This window comes from Pleurotus ostreatus, assembly GCF_014466165.1.
Source record: "Pleurotus ostreatus strain PC9 chromosome Unknown scaffold_7, whole genome shotgun sequence".
Lineage (NCBI taxonomy): Eukaryota > Fungi > Basidiomycota > Agaricomycetes > Agaricales > Pleurotaceae > Pleurotus > Pleurotus ostreatus.
Genome location: NW_023503162.1, coordinates 1,690,521 through 1,708,748, shown reverse-complemented (window position 1 = coordinate 1,708,748; position 18,228 = coordinate 1,690,521). Strand labels below are relative to the sequence as shown.

Here is an 18,228-nt window from a genome sequence, read left to right as displayed (position 1 = left end):
TATCACCCAAGCCTCGATGTTTTGTTACCCCTTTACACCTGTGAGCTTGAGCACTGACAAGCGCCCAAAACTCTAACGCGAACGACGACGATGGCCGACATGAGTGAACGAGGCTCCTCCCCTGCAACGGCCTCTCCACTCTCAGATTCAGAGTATGACTCGCCATCGTATGCTGGACAGACGAATGGCCCCCTACCGTCTATCTCACGTCCAAATTCCCCCGATTCGTCGCATCCAGGGGACGAGCCACCCATCGTAGAGGACAGCGTTACATGTGAGTGGGATGGCTGCGGCAAGGTGTACACCCACCTGCCAACACTCATCGATCATATCCACAACGGTGAGGTCTGTCTCTATGCTGAATCGCGTGTATTGTCACGGTGTCCTGGAAGCCACTCAATTTTGCTTACCATTCCTGATAGACCACATCGGAGTCCACAAATCGAGCTACTCTTGCGAATGGGCATCCTGTACGCGGCGGGGATTAGCGCAGACCTCCAGGTTTGCCCTTATATCGCATATTCGGTCGCACACTGGCGAGAAACCTTTCATCTGCAGTTTACCAGGTAACGTTGAGTTTATTTGAGCGCGGCAGCAGCGGTGTATCCGACGACCTTCTTTTCAATTTCTAGAATGCGATAAATCCTTCACGCGATCCGATGCACTAGCTAAGCACATGCGTTTGCAACACAATATCTCGCCGCCAGCCCCTGGGCGTGGAGCATCACGCAAGCGCAAACGAAATGGCGGAGAGGACGTGAATTCGTCAGCCCGACCGCCGGATACGCCCAACCATGAAGGTAGCCAACGGTGGTCTCGACACCAACCACCCGACGCAGCGTCTGGTTTCAGTCAGTTCAAAGTCGAACCACACACGCCGTCAGAATTGGATAGTGCAGCGCTGCAGGAAGGAGAGGCGGGGAACTACTTTGGGTCGAAAGGCAACGGCAATACAACCAACGGCACATCTTTTGCCCAACCGCAGCCAAAACATGGTTCGATGTTCACGCGTAATTCTCCCCCTCCCCCTTTCTCCTCCGCTCAATCTAATATTCGCCCGCCTTCCCCTCCATCCGTCTTCGATCTCCTACCTCAGCGATTTGTCGACCAATATGACGAAGCGACAGATACTATCATGGGACGTACGCCGTATCAGGTTTTGTACTTGTTAACCAAAGCGAAGTATAAGTATGCCCGCGATCAACAGGAAGAATTGGCGGCAGAGCTGGCGAACGCAGAGATTGAGATGAGTAGGTTAACTGGGGACAAGGAGAGGCTGGTGGATGATGTGCTCAGAGCGCTTGGAGGGTAGGGATAATTTCTCTGCTTGTTATTTAAATCTTGCCAATAACAGCTTTCATTTGCCCCGTAGGCCGGAAGCTGAAAAGTTCATTCAACCGATCCCGCCTCCAGATGCTGGTGTTGACATGAGGCGGGAAGGGTCACTCCCCGTACATGAAGCAAGGATACATATGGGTGCCAATGGCAATGGTTATTGATTTACCTACATGCCGTTTGTGAGTCACTCATACGCCTTGACTTCGCCTTTAGTATTGACCGAATACCAGAGATTGTGATTTAATCGATGTTATACTTTAGTTGCCTTATTTGACTGCCGTTGGATTTTCCGAAAGGACTTGCTCCTCGACCTCGCCCCTGATGGTTGGACCGTTCACTCTGCACGGTATATTCTGGCCACTGAGATATTTACCAGAACTGGCAATGCACTTCCAGTCACCCATTGTGTTTCGTGGCATGTGAATGGCACCCAAGGGATTGTATGCATTGTCACATCGTTTGCTAATTAAGCACAGACGCCGGTGTGACACTAATGTAAGACGGGAGGGCCTATACGTAATGAATTTCGGTGTCGGTCAGGATGGTTATTACTATTTTCTTCTATAGGTTTCTCGTAAGTACTTTCAACGCCTATGAAGCCTTCTCTATCTAATCGATACTGTACTTTAGTTGCCTTATTTGACCGTCGTTGGATCTGGGGAATAGACATGCCCTCATTCACTTCCCTGAAGATTGGGGTGGACGATGTATTTTGGCCACTGCAATATTCGTCAAAACTGGCAATTGCGCCTCTCGCCACCCATTGTCCTAAGTGGTAGTAGATGGGTGGGTTGTTAATTTCGTGGGCCACACATTTTGGCCACATCAGCCCAAGGTCTATATAATCTCTGCGAGGGCATCCAGGGAATGCAGAATTCAGCTCCTCGACATCGAAAGCAAGTTCATCTCTTCAAGCTTATCAGTGAGTTCACCAAGCCCTATCCATCCCTTCATATCGCTTATGATCATCAGTCCATGGCAGCCTATCTACCCTCCTACGGTCGTCCCCAAGGTGCCTATGCGCCCAGTGGTGACTGGACTGTCAAAGACCCGGCGCAGGCGCTCCAAGTCTTCCTCATGGTCGATCCCGCTGCTCGACGCTCCCGAACTGGAGCCGCAAACACCCCCAAGGACTCTCACTGGATGCTGGCCTGGCATGTAGGGACTACACTTTCGGGTCATGAAGCTCACCGACGCTGCCATCTGCGACAAGACCCCGGGGTTCCTCACCTGACGAACTGGGGAGTGCTCACTGGGGCTGTAGAAAGCCATGAGCTGCAGAGGCTCGTCCGTGTGCCTTTGGCAATCTTGGAGAAAGATGCCCGCCTTAAACTGGAGGCGATTGCTAATACCACGCAGGTCAGAGTTCCGGACGGTCGATGGAACTGCCAGGACTGGTGCATCGAGGTTCTGAACCAAGCGGTTATGGCAAGGATCTTTAGCCCCGCTGTCGTCCAGACGGCGATCGCGAGAGCTCAACAGGTTCCTCTTCACGATTAAATCCTGTGGAGACTCCCGGTAGCTTCCCCTTCAGCCTCTCTTGCCCTCCTTGTACTTGTCTGGCTTTACCCACGCAAATTGTTTTCTCGGCGCAATATATCTTCAGGTCCAAAGTTTCAGTACTTCTCACCATTAGCACCTTCCTCCACTATATAAGCAACTCATATATATAACACAAAGCATTGTGTACATCCTCCCCCGTACCTCGTGTTTCTGCTTCGGAGGAAGTCTGTAATATATTCATTGCTCATAAATGAACTACTAAATTCCGACATTTTTCTTTCAAGCTTGCGAAACGCACTTGGCCAATTTGCTAACAAATAAGTCCGGTTTGATGCGCCTCCCGCCATACAGCCAGTGCTTTCACTAGCTTTCAATTTGTTTCAGTCATAGCAATCGCAAAAGCGCGTGTACCGGACATGGGTAGTATCGTAATCACTTCCTTCCTAGTTCGGATATCTATTTCCCCGTTATATTCTTTGGCAGTGCCACTCGTTTTTCTTGGCAAGGGGTGCGCCTGCGTCGATGCAATGATCCTGGACATGAAACACCGTTGACCGTTGGGCCCATGAAGCGCGAACCGCCTCAGGTGTTAAGCCAAGGATCGACCGCCCGTCCCATGACCTATATAACGCGGTATATGCCAACACTCACCCTATACATTCACCATTTTCTTTCCCCCGTCCTTCACCTTTCAATTTCCTTCACAACGAATGGCCTCCGTCAAGAATCGAACTGTTCTCTACCTCACATCGCTATACCTCCTATCGGGTATGGTTGTACTTGGAAAGCCCCTTCAGCAGCGACAAAGTTCCAGCTGCACGCCCGGATTCTCTTCCGACGATCCGTTCGATTGGAACAACTCAGAACCTGTAGGGTTTTCCAGTGGCATAAAGGACGGTTCCGGCTTGATAAAGGCGCGAGAGCGTGGCCTTTTCAAGTTCCATAAAGTCGCTTCGTCGTCGCCGACTTCGTTTTCTATCACGTGTGTAGATTCATTCACTTACGGACTTGAGCATTACTTACCCATACATGCTGTTACGACAATTCAAACATCTCATAGCGCGTTTGAAGATCCCAAGCTCTTCGTCGGTCTTCGGGCAAATTCCTCGCTTTACCTGACCAAAGACCAGACGTACGTGATTTTCTCCCCTCTATCGTAGTGACGCCTAATCACCCAACTCTGCACCATTTAGAAACACGCGCTTCATCATAGATTGTGGTGATTGTGGAAGCTTTGTTGAGGACAACTGTTTCATGAGACTTGCGGATAAGCCCGACCAATGCGTGCAAATAGGAAAGGGACCTCAACGAGGGAGTACCGGCGAAGCGTTGACTGTAGTGACTCCATGTAAACGAGAAGACAGCCAAAGGTTCAACTTCTTCAAACGCGTTACACCCACCAGCACCACTGCTAGCTCTCCGTCTTCAACCAAATCTCCTTGGGAGCACGACAATGGACACTCGGCACCGAGTCAAATCAAGCCTTCCTCAGTCCCAAAGCCAACTCCTAGTATCTGCAACCCCACATTCGACTTCGAAGGCGTGAGGGTAGCAAATAGTGCTGTCAACTGGGGAGCTGCCGCTTTCGTCGATAATACCGACCTCATCGCCGAAAGGGACTTCAATAAGCGATTGGAGATTCGCTTCGAACAAACTGGTCACCCTAACCCCTACTATATAGCAAAGTAAGCACCGCTTCCCCTGATTATATTCGGAAACAGGAGAGCTAATCATCGATTTCAGATCTCTGAATGGCACTAACCTCGCTATCGCGTCTCGTGCGACCAACGACAATCTATACTTCCTCCCCATCGATGAAGAGAACGAGTGAGTTCTGATTCTATGTATGCGATGTTCTAGCTTCTAACGTAGTAACAACTCCTAGTCGCAAGAAGTTCCTCATCGAATGCGCTTCTGGGTGCACGGGCGGGAGTCAGGTCGCTCCTGGTGGCTTTGTCGCCGACGGCTGCGTGGTCAAGTCACAATTCAACGGGAGATGCGTTCAAGTTGGATCTGGGCCAACAGCAGGGACACAAGGCGACCGAATCTTCCTGAATAACTGCGATGGCTCTGACAGTCAGCGATTCAACTTCATTACTTCCCCATTCAAAACTACTGGCCGCAAGGTCGCAACAGCAGACTCGGATCTCGCTCCCACTGATGCGAAAGTCCATCTTGCTGGTAGCGGAGAAGGTGGAGACCTCGACCTCGACTTGAAAGAGTTGATAAGGAATAGTTATATCGCCCTTGGTCTACTCGCTGGTGTTCTACTGGCATTGATTGTCCTGGGGGCGCTGGCGCTGGCGCGAGGGTGTGGGAAGGGTCGGGACTCAAAACCGCGCTATGCAGCAGTTTCTAGGAAAGGTGATACGGACATTTTCGTTGCACCACGGTACAGCGACTGAAAGGATCCGGCCTCATGTTTTGCTTTTGGCTGAACACTTGTAATTGGACCTATTTAATTGGTGTAATTCCTATGCTTGTGTGCTCACTGCTCGCACGTCCTGATCTGAGTCTATTGTTCTCGTCGTCGGAGCGCTGGAGGCTGTCTTCAGCGAGACGCCTAAACATTGGGTTTTCGTCGAAATGACTCAATGAATCCACGCCTCCCATCCTCGGCGAGAGGTATGGGCGTGTTTACCGGCATGCTATGCAGCTATGTGGACGAGTGCCTACAACTCGCTGTCTAGGGGCTCATACTAGGGGCACCTAGGGGCATAGTAGCCATTAAATCGTGTACATATATGGCTATATACAGAGCAGTATGTGGCTTAAAGGTACGTCGAGGTTGAATCAAGGCAAGATGAGGGCTAGTGGAGAACGGCTAAACATGAGGATACTGTTACAGTTAGAAGAGAGGATGATGAGGGACCATGGAGAAAGGGAAGAGACGCTGGATACAATTAACGTATTGCTCTGCGTGCTACATCTGCATATTTTGAAGTGAAGCGTATCTAAATTTGGATGCCGACGAACTACGTACGCCAGCCGGGGACTGGCACAGCCACTTGGATCAAACCTCGTCCAATCAAGCGCCCATAAAGGTTATTTATAACCAGAACCTCTCATGGCTAGCTGTCGTTGACTCGTTCCCATCGAACCTCGCGGTTTGCTGAGTCATTGGTGCTTACAGGTTCAATAATTTTATATAGGATGAGCAGAGACACGTTCTTTTCCCGTCCCATCTATGTCGACGTCCGGGGGAAACACCCACAGGGCAGCCCCGCAAGCAGAAGACCACGCGCCGTATAGCGTATATTCTCTTCGCGAGAAATGGTTCCTTGTAGCCATCATCTCGTTTGCTGGCTTGTTTAGGTGCGCGAAATAGCAATGATATTGTCCCGTGATTAAAATATAGTGAAGTCCTTTGACAGCGAACATTTACCTGCCTGCAATACCAGTCATCGTCAATGCCTTCCACAAATCGACTGAACTGATCAATTTAACAGTGACCATGTACTTGGTCCTCCAGGGTGTTGGTGAGCGCTACGAGCACGCGGTATCTATAAATCTAAATTGCGTGTACATAGCTCCCATGTTTTGGGGACCGATTGCGGATAGCTACGGGAGGCGTCCAGTATTCCTAGCATGTCTCACGGTGCTCTGTGGATCGTGCATCGGCCTGGCTTTGGTGCCTACCTCTGCGTACTGGCTTCTGATGTTGCTGCGCTGCCTTCAAGCTGCAGGCTCCGCCAGTACCACGACTACAGGCGCAGGGGTTATAGGTGATATAGCCATACCAGCCGAACGAGGCGGCTTCTTCGGGATATACAGCTTGGGGCCTCTGGTAATTATCGTTGCCTTGGTAAAGGGCGATCGTCGCTCAACCAACGGTGAACGTGTAGGTTGGCCCCTCTATAGGTCCAGTTATCGGCGGTGCTCTAGCAGACGGCCTTGGATGGCGGTATGGAACAGATTGTATATGTGTTCACAGTGAACCGTACTGACTTCCCCTCAAGGGCCATATTTTGGTTCCTCTGTATCGCCTCTGCTGGCTGTTTTGTATTTCTGCTGCTGTAGGTCCATAATCTTGTTGGCGAACTCGGGGATCTCATTTCCACACGCTCGAAGATTCCTTCCAGAGACTCTCAGAGCTATGGTGGGAAACGGTAGCATACGGCCTCCCAAAATATACCAGCCACTCGTGCCTATCCTCGCGGCCCAAAGAGCGGGACAACCCACTAGCGACGAAGACCCAAAGATAATCTTCAAATTCAAGAATCCCCTACGTATACTTACCTATCCCGACGTACTGGTCAGCTCGTGTCCTCCGGTCAGCTGATTTTCACTGACAAACACCTTCAGACCCTCCTGCTATTTAACGGAATTCTCTATGCTGTGTTCACCGTTGTGACCGCGTCGCTTTCTTCGCTCTTCACGGACATCTATCCATTTCTTGACCAGACTCGTATTGGTCTGTGCTTTCTTTCCATCGGAGGCGGTTGTGCCGTTGGCGCCATTGCAACGGGGCGAATCCTCGATAGGGAGTATCAAGCCATCAAAAGGGAACTCATCAAGAAGGCGATGATCCAGCAATCCGAGGACGAAAAACAACCACAGCCAGGCATTGCAACAGATCACGAAGCGGCGGCGGAGAGTAAGAAGAAGAATATAATCATGGAGGTCACCAAGGATGAGAACTTCCCCATCGAACGTGCTCGACTTCGCACCGTTCCATATTTACTCATTTTGTACGCTGGTTGTGTCACCGGCTATGGCTGGTGTTTACAGCGGAGAGTTTCACTCGCCGGACCGTTGATACTGCAATTCCTAAGTGAACCACGAGCTCCTTTCTTGTCATCTTGACTCGCTCACAAACTTCACGCTTAGTTGGCCTCATCGGTATCATGATAATGAACACGACGCAAACTCTGTTTATTGACCTCCTCCCTGGCCAGAGCTCATCTATAACCGCTTGCGTACGTCCTTCATACCCTCCGACGCCGTACCTCCCTGACCAGCTGCCTATTCCAGAATAATCTCGTTAGGTGCTCCCTCGGGGCTGCATTGGTCGGCGTAGTTGATATCATCCTGAGAGCACTCACGCCAGGATGGACATATGTTTTGTTCGGTGGCCTTTGCTTGGTTATGATGCCGTTGGTGTTTATAGTGCAATGGATTGGCCCCCGATGTCGTGCAAAGCGGAGAGCGAGGGCAGCCTCCGCCTAGCCCATATTCAAGCGTAACCGCCCGAACCTTTCCTCCATATACCCCTTCAATTCTCCATACCGTCTGAAACTGTACATCATTCAAGACTTCCATCGCATAGTTAGAGTGGACACAATATGCCTGACGACTTCAAATCAGAATAATTAAGCCAAAAGAGTGTCTGCTGGGTTCAGGACGTGGGCATTATCTGATTGATATGCATTCAGATAAATATATGACAGTGATACAGATACAAGCGTGAGATCCTTCCTACAAAATACAACTCGAGGCATCGTTCAGCGGCAATAGGTTGAACAGTTCAAACGCGGTCAGTTGCAGCCTTGACTTCAGACGCAGACAAGGGCCCGTGCTTGATGGCTTGCTGGAAGATGTCGAGTCACCAGTCTTGGCAATTCCATTTCCCGTCAGGAACTCGAACCGGGGCAGCATTCGCAATTTTACCCGAAGCCTGGCGTTCGGCTAAAGTCATTACTCGAGGAGCTTAGATCATGGATGGATATTCCTTCGGAGGCGGCCCCCACGGCATCGGTCATAGCGGTTGTTGAATATCGTGATCTTGGACGAGGTGGCAACGTCGTTGAGCAGGATGGCCAGTACTAGTCACACCGATATCCTAAAAGATCATCCAGGGAGAATCACGAGAGGTCATCTTGGGTCCAGTGCGGTACCGATAGGCGAGAGGGACAGGTTAGCAGGATTCATGATTGCCATGCGTGGAGGCATGCCTTGAGGACGACCGGAGTTATGCAAGTAGGACACGCTGAATAGCGACAAGGACTAATCTATAGTGAGTGTGGAGTCCAATAGCGAAGAGGTTGACTGAGATTTGCATCAGATGTTGCATTTAATCGCAAATAAGGCCAGATTTGATAGAGTCGCCATCGTAGTGTGGCCACGAAAGTCAATGAACACGCTGCTTGGGTGTTGAAGCCACCGGATAGCTTCGTAAGAGTGCCTTTGTAGGTCAATATTGAATGAGTTGCAAATACTAATTGCCTAACTTGGAAAGTCGTCGCTTTCAAGCTTCCGGAAGAACAACCCCGTGAGCCCGACCAGTAGGCGCGACGCGATGGGTCCCGAACAATTCCTTGAAAGCGTAAAGACTCTAGTCTGCATTGTGTTGCTCCTACTCTATAACCGATGGTAGCATCAGTGCGCCGGTAGCACCCTACACAGACGAAACACGAAGATGAGATCAACCGTAACAGCGGTCCAGAGAGCAAGCACTCACACACTGGCAATGCATCGTCGTTGGCAACAAATACGGCACGGTGAGCGTGAAGATCAACATCAAGCTTACAGGGACGCCGACAGACGCCACAACCGGGACCGTATTGATAAACACATTGCAGCACATTGCGCGTATATGATCATATAGAACTTGATATAGAATAATGATAACTTGCATTGGTACTTGCGCGTGAAGTCCTCGACGCTCGCGCTCGGCCCGTTCTCGTCAGCCTAATCTGTTGTGGGCGGAAAGCCAACTAAGTGGTGATTGTACGTGAGATTATCGAATATGTTAGCACTGCGACATCACCTTGATCCTGCGCAACAAGTCATGCGGCGCCCCATCTACTCAGTGTCGATGATGCCAAAAACAGGAAGGTGAGGCCGAATACAAAATTCCAATCAACCAGTTCTATTTGCTGCAGCCAACCACTCAACCAACTGGCGAGGTGCATGCAACAGCAAAAAGAGAGGGAAAAAGGAATCCCCTGACGACACAAGCCGATAGTGCAGTAGCAAGGTCATCGCAGCCCCCGTGTTGCAAGCAGAGCACAGAGACTAGGGGCGGCAAAAATAAGATAACCAATGAATGGGGGCGGTGCCCCCATAATAGTGGTTAAACTATTAAGAACAGATACTACACTTGATCTAAGCCAAAAGGCCAGAGTGGTAAGGATTCTGGATGTCCGACCGTCGTACTTAAAGGAAGGGCAACGAGCACAGACCAGGACTTGACTTGGGCGGTACGAGGAGGAGCAACAGGGAGAATAGGAGTTGGGCGCCCGTCACTTGGGGCTTGCAACCCGATGAGAGTTGATATAACGTTGATATCTTGCTATCCAAACGATAATGGATATCCAACAACGACAACGGGGGCCCGAGCTAAGAAAGAATGTAAACGATTACTATGCAACAAGTCCATCAATGGTATTTATAAATATCACGACTGCTACAACTTAATAGAGAGCCCACAGTATGAAAGTCCATGAAATAATCGACAAAGCAGTATCATGAAATGCTTTTAGTCGCTGTAGCGACCAGAAGGCGCCGTGAATGCCTCGACGTCGTTCTTGCCGGCTACAACGGTATATCGGGGCTTCGAGTCGCGGCCTTTCATGCATCCTCGTGCGAGCATCATCACACCGAATACGATCATGCCGACCAAGACACCCGCGAGCAACCCAAGCGCAATATAACTGTTCCTGATCAGTTCCTTCAAGTCCACATCGAGTTCACCGCCGTCTTCGTTGCCAGCGAGGTGCACCTTGACATCGCTGGAAGGCGCGACGTCGGAGTTGAAGTTCACATCGATACCGGTTCTCTTGAAGGGTGAGGTGATGAAGTTGAAGCGCTGGCTGTCGGTCGCGTCGCAGTTGTTGAGGAAGATGCGGTCGCCGTTGGAACCTGCTTGTGGGCCGCTGCCAATTTGGACGCACTTGCCGTTGAACTGGGACTTGATCGTGCACCCATCTGCAGAAAGACTTCCCGGAGGGACCTGGCCAGCACCCTGGCATCCGGAGACACATTCGATTAGGAACTTCGTGCGGCTAACAACAACAACTGTGTTAGGAGAAGTTAGCGATGAAACGCGGAAGGGAACGTACTCGTTCTGCTCGTCGGCAGGGATGAAGTACAAGTTATCGTTAACGGCGCGGGTAGCGACCACAAGGTTACTTCCGTTCAACGACCTATGAACCTACAATCAGTCCGCATGCCTTGAAACGATAGTGCGATGTGCTCACTTAGCGATATAGTACGGGTTGGGATGTCCAGTTTGCTCGAAACGAATCTCCAGACGCTTGTTGAAGTCGCTCTCCGCCAGAAGATCCGTGTTGTCGACGAAAGCAGGAGCACCCCAGTTGACGGCGCTGTTCGCCACACGTACGCCCTCGAACTCGAAGTTGGGGTTGCAAACGACTTGCCCCGAAGGTGGTGTGGAGGGAGTCTCCAGCGTAGGTGGCGGGGAAGGAGGAAGGTCTTTCTTGAAATAGTTGAACCGCTGGCTGTCGTCCTTCCTACAAGGCGAGGTCACGAACAACGGATCTCCCGAACCGCCTCTTGTCGGGTTTCCAGCGGCATCCTTCGCGTTGCCCACTTGAACGCAGTGGTCCGGATATTCGGCGAGCTTCATGAAGCAGTTGTCCTGGACCGCACTGCCGCAAAAAGTACATTCGATGAGGAACTTGGTATCACTGAGTTGACGACTTGTCAGCAACGATATATATCAGTTGAACACGCGTGAAGGGACTCACGCATACTCGTCGCCATGACTAGAGGTCAGGGTGAGGGACTTGTTGCTGCTGAGTCCGACAGCTAATTCCGGATTATCAAAGGCACTGGGGTAGCGATTAAGCACGAGATGTAAATTTAATCAGAGGTGGCACTTACTGGACTGTGAATGAGGGCGGTGTCGACGAAATCTTCGTGAACTTGAAGAATGCAGCGGGAGATCTCTTGATGAGCGCTGAGCCCACGGCCACACCATTCAGCAGTCCAACGGCCTCCGAGTTATTCCAGTCGTAAGGGGCGTCCGCCTCAAAGTTTGGCGTACATATTTCATGAGAGTCTCGACGGTTTGCTGAGGGTGTGGCTAGTGTGACCCCGGAGAGTATGGATGTCAGGTAGAGTACAGCCGACACAGACAACATCGTAGAGAGAGAAAGGAGAAAAGGAAAGACGAGAAAAGGAGATCGGTGTAGTAAACGCTCCCTCGGAGACTGACATTTATAAGAGGTAGTTGCCCGAGATCCAAGACGTTTCAATAGGTTCAAGCCACCCTACTGCCAAGAAGCAACGTTGAGAAGGCAATGTCCAACAAAATACGCATAAGGAAGTTCTGAGGCGGAATGGGGATATCATCCGGCCAATCCGGTGTTAGATCTTGTGAGCGCAAGCCTTGGCACCGCTGGAGACCGTGAATGGAGTCGGAACCGTTCAGCAGTGAGCGCGGGTACACTTGAAGGCGGTCCTGAAGTAATCGAAGGCAGATCAGTGGGATCAAACAATTGCACTGCATTGAACGCTTACGTTGTGCTGGAACTGTCCCATCCAAAGCTTAACTGCCGGTATTCATTGGTCCTGTGCGGTGATACGGTCAAACAACATGGCCTCACAATACAATGTATATGCAGAGGCGACAAAGTTTCCGATGAGGCCTTGTCGAAACTGAGCCGCCCAGTCGGGCATGTCGCTCACGGCGTCGCCGCTCAGAGTGCCTAGCTGGCAACATCAATTGAGCGCTGCATTGGCAAAGGTATATCCATTGTACGTTCGCAGTTCCTTAACAAATCTCCGTCAACGATTCATGGCGGTGTCGGAGCAAAAATGCCACATACCCCACGCTCAAGGCATTCGCATGGCCATGCCGCGCAAGTCACCACCTGGGCGGTAAGAGTATCCTTATTGGAGAATAGCCTGGCGATGCTTGAAGATGGTGGCCGCTGTGAGAAGTGTTTGCCAGCATCAGCGAACAGCGAACAAGAACTTGAAGTTATAGAATATAGGTAAGCGCCCGTCGATTGGATCCGTCCTTCACCACCCTCTCTCTGTGTCACCAACGTCTATCTCTCAAGCCAGTTCAATACTATGGTTCTTCACAATCTATTCCTCACACGTACGCGATATCTATTGTGTAGTGGGGTGCCCAGCCTTTCCACCATGTCTGACACGCCTATATGCCCGTATTAATGAGATTGGTGTTTGGTAAGTCGCAGCCTGTCGCTTCGGGTGCTAAGTCACTGCAGTGGTTTGTATCAATTAAATCACTCAGATGGTAGGATTTCTAGAGTGGAATGGCAGTCGGAGCAAGAGGCGTTGGGTCGCCGAACCAAGGTGGGCACCACGTACAGTTCCTTCGTCCCTCAGAGTAATAATACAAGATGAGTAGTGCGTATCGATGCAGGCTGCGTTCTTCCGCCTCGTTTGGAACTATTCTTCCCTCCTCGTTGCCGTCATTTCGTTCGAGGCAACTTGTTGACAACCAGCATGCTATTAACTGCAAGTCGACACCACAATATTCCCTTTGCCTGGGTCCCACTGCCAAGTCCCCACCAGCCGTATCCCAGTTTTCAGCTTGATTCGCCAACCTTTGATATGCATCCCTAATAAATGTCGACATAACTGCTGGACATCGGTGCGCCAAGCTACCGCCAATGCAAGCTATCTTGCAAAGTTCTTGCGCGGTCGTGACAACGAGGGATGGTGTTGAAACGGTCTGTTAATGTTCCGTTGCCTTAGAGCTAGAAGAAGCGCCCGTGACTGAGTTCTTCATGTCATTGACAATGTCAGTCACGCAACCTCTGGAAATCACACTTCTCATTTCATCCTTGACCGCATGCTACCATCCTGATAAACAATGCTCCCGTTCAGACCAACTCTACTATCGAAGCTTCTGGCTATCTGCTACCTACAACTCGCTTCAGTCCTCAGCGGGCGACATCGATGGATCGGCTCCTCGCTCTACGTGGATCTTCCGTAACGGCGGTCGAACTACCAGGCACTAGCACTGACTCTAGCTTTGGTTTACTCAAAATCACTAGGACGCAACTGGCAACCACGATGCACACGTGCACCAGCCAAACTTTGCTTCGTATGCCACATTCATAAGGACAGACTGGAGAACGCATGGTACGTGCTTGATAAACCCCCCGCGTGAAGGGTCGTGTCTCGAAACATACTCAAGTACTGGAACCAGCCTGGTGAGCCAGCTGTCCCCTTGGACCCCCACCCCCATCATGTCCTCAGCCCTCTCTACACCTCGTCAACCTCGCATCAAACGAAAACCAGCCCCGTCAATTGACTTGAATGAACGGTATCCTGCTCCAGATCCATGTGATCCCTTCGCACCCCTCTCAGTGCTTAGAAGTAAAAGCTCTGGGACGCCGTTGCAGTGCAACAGCCAGGACAGCTTCCATCCACCAGTGCTCGGTATATACTCGACAGCAGAGCATTTCGGTGCCAGGCCATTGAACGCGACGCCAGCACGCGAAGGTCATTACCGTACACGTTCACAATCGGTCACTGCGTTTCACACGGCGTCTTCTTCACCATATGATTTCTGGCACCAACAGTCCTTCATCCTCGAGCCAGATATCCTCCCTGCGACGCCTCAGCCCCCTAGTCTCGTTCAAGACGACAGCAGCGGTACCGAAAGCGAACTCGAGTATCTCCCTGTACACTATCGCGGTCGTATCTCGCAATTCATAGCCCCACGGAGGCAAACAGATAGACCGCAGACGGCAGACACTGTTCCCACCAGACTAACTAAAGTCCCAAGCCTTTCGCCGCTGAACCAACCTCCGTCCCCGACCAAGCGTCAACTTAAAGCGAATTCTACGCTTCTGTTCTCCTCCAAACGGCGACCGCGGACGGCCGAATCTTCAGCAAGCTCTGAGGCTGATTTCTTCTATAATAAACCTAACCCGCCTTCTGTTCGCGAGAACAAGCGCAGAACTTCGTTCTCACCCCTCGTGAACGTTATTGTGCCCCCTTCCGCGTCTTCATCTTATGTCCACGTATCTTCCCCCTCGGAGTCTTCGACTTCCTACGACCCACCCTCTTCATCGACGTCCGGATACTCTGTGCCGCTTGCTTCTGATTCCCCTGTTTCTACGACGGAGAGACATGGCAACGCCGCCGAGTGGGCTCTACCCTCTTCAGCTCAGCTCGAACGCGCCGGCGCACTCAGCGTTGTTGCCCAAAGCGGCGTCCGCGTCCCCTTCTCCTCGATCTTCGCTGCACAGCGAACTATAGTCATATTCATCCGTCATTTCTGGTGTCCTAATTGCCAGGACTACATCTCTCAGCTGAATCGCTCGGTCGACCCAGATCTTCTCGCGATATCTGGTATGCGATTGGTGATCATCGGAAATGGCGCCCCGAGTATGATTGCGAAGTATAAGCAGATGCTGAATATTTCGAATTCATTCGAGGTATTCTCGGATCCGAGCTCGAAGGTGTACGATGCGTTGCGGATGGGCGTCGTTGAGAAGGGGACGAAGAGGGAGAGAAGGAGGGGTGAGCCAACAGAGTACGCAAAGAGGGGTGCTGTGGGAGGGTTCGCGGCTGTCGTGTTCAGGGCGCTGAAGGTTGGGCTACCTCTCTGGGAGAAGGGAGGGGACACTAATCGATTGGGAGGTGAATTCGTCTTGGGTCCAGGGTAAGGTATATGCCAATTCCGACTCGAACCAATCTCTGACCAACACGTCCTCTTATAACAGAAATACATGTACGTACGCCCACCGGATGCAATCCACCCGAGGACACGTCCCAGTCATCAACATCCTAGAGACGTTGGGAGTTAGCGTTCCCGCCCAGGAGACTTATGTCCCTGAATTGGACGTAGCACCCACCTCGTGTCTTGGGAGCCCCAAGGAGATTGCTATGGCTCGCGCGAGCATGGATGTTCGCCCTTCGACCGCTACAGTCTCCAGGCCGTCGATGTCATCGTCCTTCTCGCATTCGATCAACAGACGTTCGCTTCCTCCTCGTCCCGTCGAATCCATCAATGCGGCCGTTGCATTCCCCGATGCTGCACCGTGTGGTGGAGCTGTGTACCAAAGCACGATAGAATCTCCGGTTGTTGATATTAGGCGAGAAGAATTGCACGACGCCGTTGTCGTTGCGGAAGCGCTAGAACCGTTCAAGGATAAGGATCTTCCTGACGACCCGCGATCTGCCGTCGAAGTAGCAGATGTGCAGCCGGAGGCAGAAGCTAACGGGGACGCTAAATTGGAGTGCATGGACGGAGAACTATCTGCCGATACCGAACAGGAGAAATGTTCCACCGGCCACGTCGAGGTGCTTCAAAATGGAACACAAGCAGTCGTGGAATCCGTGGCTAGGGCATGCCAGCCTTTCGTAGGGTCGGAGACTTCCCTCCCCGACATCAATCCCCAGATCCCGTCGGCAAGCGGGGACGATGGTGCTCCCGAGGTTCCACCCAAGGACGAGGAACTTCTACAACCTACAATCCTAGGACGAGCAGTTTAATCTTCCGTCCGGTATGATTCATTTTACGACCTTCACGACTTCATATCTGGGGTATTATATTCTACATAATTGTATTTCGGCTGGTGTATTCAAATTATCACCATAACATGTATGCGGCCAGGGTGTTCAAAATGTAGTATATACTTTTATTTCGGTTACTTACGTGGTGTAGAATATTATCACCCAAGCCTCGATGTTTTGTTACCCCTTTACACCTGTGAGCTTGAGCACTGACAAGCGCCCAAAACTCTAACGCGAACGACGACGATGGCCGACATGAGTGAACGAGGCTCCTCCCCTGCAACGGCCTCTCCACTCTCAGATTCAGAGTATGACTCGCCATCGTATGCTGGACAGACGAATGGCCCCCTACCGTCTATCTCACGTCCAAATTCCCCCGATTCGTCGCATCCAGGGGACGAGCCACCCATCGTAGAGGACAGCGTTACATGTGAGTGGGATGGCTGCGGCAAGGTGTACACCCACCTGCCAACACTCATCGATCATATCCACAACGGTGAGGTCTGTCTCTATGCTGAATCGCGTGTATTGTCACGGTGTCCTGGAAGCCACTCAATTTTGCTTACCATTCCTGATAGACCACATCGGAGTCCACAAATCGAGCTACTCTTGCGAATGGGCATCCTGTACGCGGCGGGGATTAGCGCAGACCTCCAGGTTTGCCCTTATATCGCATATTCGGTCGCACACTGGCGAGAAACCTTTCATCTGCAGTTTACCAGGTAACGTTGAGTTTATTTGAGCGCGGCAGCAGCGGTGTATCCGACGACCTTCTTTTCAATTTCTAGAATGCGATAAATCCTTCACGCGATCCGATGCACTAGCTAAGCACATGCGTTTGCAACACAATATCTCGCCGCCAGCCCCTGGGCGTGGAGCATCACGCAAGCGCAAACGAAATGGCGGAGAGGACGTGAATTCGTCAGCCCGACCGCCGGATACGCCCAACCATGAAGGTAGCCAACGGTGGTCTCGACACCAACCACCCGACGCAGCGTCTGGTTTCAGTCAGTTCAAAGTCGAACCACACACGCCGTCAGAATTGGATAGTGCAGCGCTGCAGGAAGGAGAGGCGGGGAACTACTTTGGGTCGAAAGGCAACGGCAATACAACCAACGGCACATCTTTTGCCCAACCGCAGCCAAAACATGGTTCGATGTTCACGCGTAATTCTCCCCCTCCCCCTTTCTCCTCCGCTCAATCTAATATTCGCCCGCCTTCCCCTCCATCCGTCTTCGATCTCCTACCTCAGCGATTTGTCGACCAATATGACGAAGCGACAGATACTATCATGGGACGTACGCCGTATCAGGTTTTGTACTTGTTAACCAAAGCGAAGTATAAGTATGCCCGCGATCAACAGGAAGAATTGGCGGCAGAGCTGGCGAACGCAGAGATTGAGATGAGTAGGTTAACTGGGGACAAGGAGAGGCTGGTGGATGATGTGCTCAGAGCGCTTGGAGGGTAGGGATAATTTCTCTGCTTGTTATTTAAATCTTGCCAATAACAGCTTTCATTTGCCCCGTAGGCCGGAAGCTGAAAAGTTCATTCAACCGATCCCGCCTCCAGATGCTGGTGTTGACATGAGGCGGGAAGGGTCACTCCCCGTACATGAAGCAAGGATACATATGGGTGCCAATGGCAATGGTTATTGATTTACCTACATGCCGTTTGTGAGTCACTCATACGCCTTGACTTCGCCTTTAGTATTGACCGAATACCAGAGATTGTGATTTAATCGATGTTATACTTTAGTTGCCTTATTTGACTGCCGTTGGATTTTCCGAAAGGACTTGCTCCTCGACCTCGCCCCTGATGGTTGGACCGTTCACTCTGCACGGTATATTCTGGCCACTGAGATATTTACCAGAACTGGCAATGCACTTCCAGTCACCCATTGTGTTTCGTGGCATGTGAATGGCACCCAAGGGATTGTATGCATTGTCACATCGTTTGCTAATTAAGCACAGACGCCGG

General features: G+C 51.2%; 7 protein-coding genes across 7 annotated transcripts; 6 read left to right on the top strand and 1 right to left on the bottom strand.

The window, feature by feature from the left end:
* Positions 1-90: 90 nt before the first annotated feature.
* PC9H_009805 (uncharacterized protein) lies at positions 91-1,499 on the top strand (the record flags this gene model as incomplete). Its single annotated transcript, XM_036779303.1, has 4 exons — positions 91-340; positions 423-566; positions 633-1,308; positions 1,373-1,499. The coding sequence occupies 4 exons, from the start codon at positions 91-93 to the stop codon at positions 1,497-1,499; spliced, it is 1,197 nt and encodes a 398-aa protein (XP_036628692.1).
* Positions 1,500-2,313: 814 nt separating this feature from the next.
* Positions 2,314-2,838, top strand: PC9H_009804 (uncharacterized protein; the record flags this gene model as incomplete). The annotated part of the gene is made up of 1 exon (XM_036779302.1): positions 2,314-2,838. The coding sequence occupies one exon, from the start codon at positions 2,314-2,316 to the stop codon at positions 2,836-2,838; it is 525 nt and encodes a 174-aa protein (XP_036628691.1).
* A 713-nt stretch (positions 2,839-3,551) lies between these two features.
* On the top strand, positions 3,552-5,246 carry PC9H_009803 (uncharacterized protein; the record flags this gene model as incomplete). Its single annotated transcript, XM_036779301.1, has 5 exons — positions 3,552-3,823; positions 3,902-3,973; positions 4,035-4,526; positions 4,585-4,668; positions 4,727-5,246. 5 exons carry the CDS (start codon positions 3,552-3,554, stop codon positions 5,244-5,246), a joined length of 1,440 nt encoding a protein of 479 aa, XP_036628690.1.
* A 782-nt stretch (positions 5,247-6,028) lies between these two features.
* PC9H_009802 (uncharacterized protein) lies at positions 6,029-7,820 on the top strand (the record flags this gene model as incomplete). Its single annotated transcript, XM_036779300.1, has 8 exons — positions 6,029-6,156; positions 6,205-6,320; positions 6,372-6,628; positions 6,687-6,745; positions 6,801-6,857; positions 6,913-7,096; positions 7,147-7,615; positions 7,672-7,820. 8 exons carry the CDS (start codon positions 6,029-6,031, stop codon positions 7,818-7,820), a joined length of 1,419 nt encoding a protein of 472 aa, XP_036628689.1.
* A 2,441-nt stretch (positions 7,821-10,261) lies between these two features.
* PC9H_009801 (uncharacterized protein) lies at positions 10,262-11,888 on the bottom strand (the record flags this gene model as incomplete). The annotated part of the gene is made up of 5 exons (XM_036779299.1): positions 10,262-10,787; positions 10,845-10,928; positions 10,983-11,432; positions 11,493-11,576; positions 11,629-11,888. The coding sequence occupies 5 exons, from the start codon at positions 11,886-11,888 to the stop codon at positions 10,262-10,264; spliced, it is 1,404 nt and encodes a 467-aa protein (XP_036628688.1).
* Positions 11,889-13,973: 2,085 nt separating this feature from the next.
* On the top strand, positions 13,974-16,230 carry PC9H_009800 (uncharacterized protein; the record flags this gene model as incomplete). Its single annotated transcript, XM_036779298.1, has 2 exons — positions 13,974-15,397; positions 15,459-16,230. The coding sequence occupies 2 exons, from the start codon at positions 13,974-13,976 to the stop codon at positions 16,228-16,230; spliced, it is 2,196 nt and encodes a 731-aa protein (XP_036628687.1).
* A 267-nt stretch (positions 16,231-16,497) lies between these two features.
* On the top strand, positions 16,498-17,906 carry PC9H_009799 (uncharacterized protein; the record flags this gene model as incomplete). Its single annotated transcript, XM_036779297.1, has 4 exons — positions 16,498-16,681; positions 16,830-16,973; positions 17,040-17,715; positions 17,780-17,906. The coding sequence occupies 4 exons, from the start codon at positions 16,498-16,500 to the stop codon at positions 17,904-17,906; spliced, it is 1,131 nt and encodes a 376-aa protein (XP_036628686.1).
* Positions 17,907-18,228: the final 322 nt, after the last annotated feature.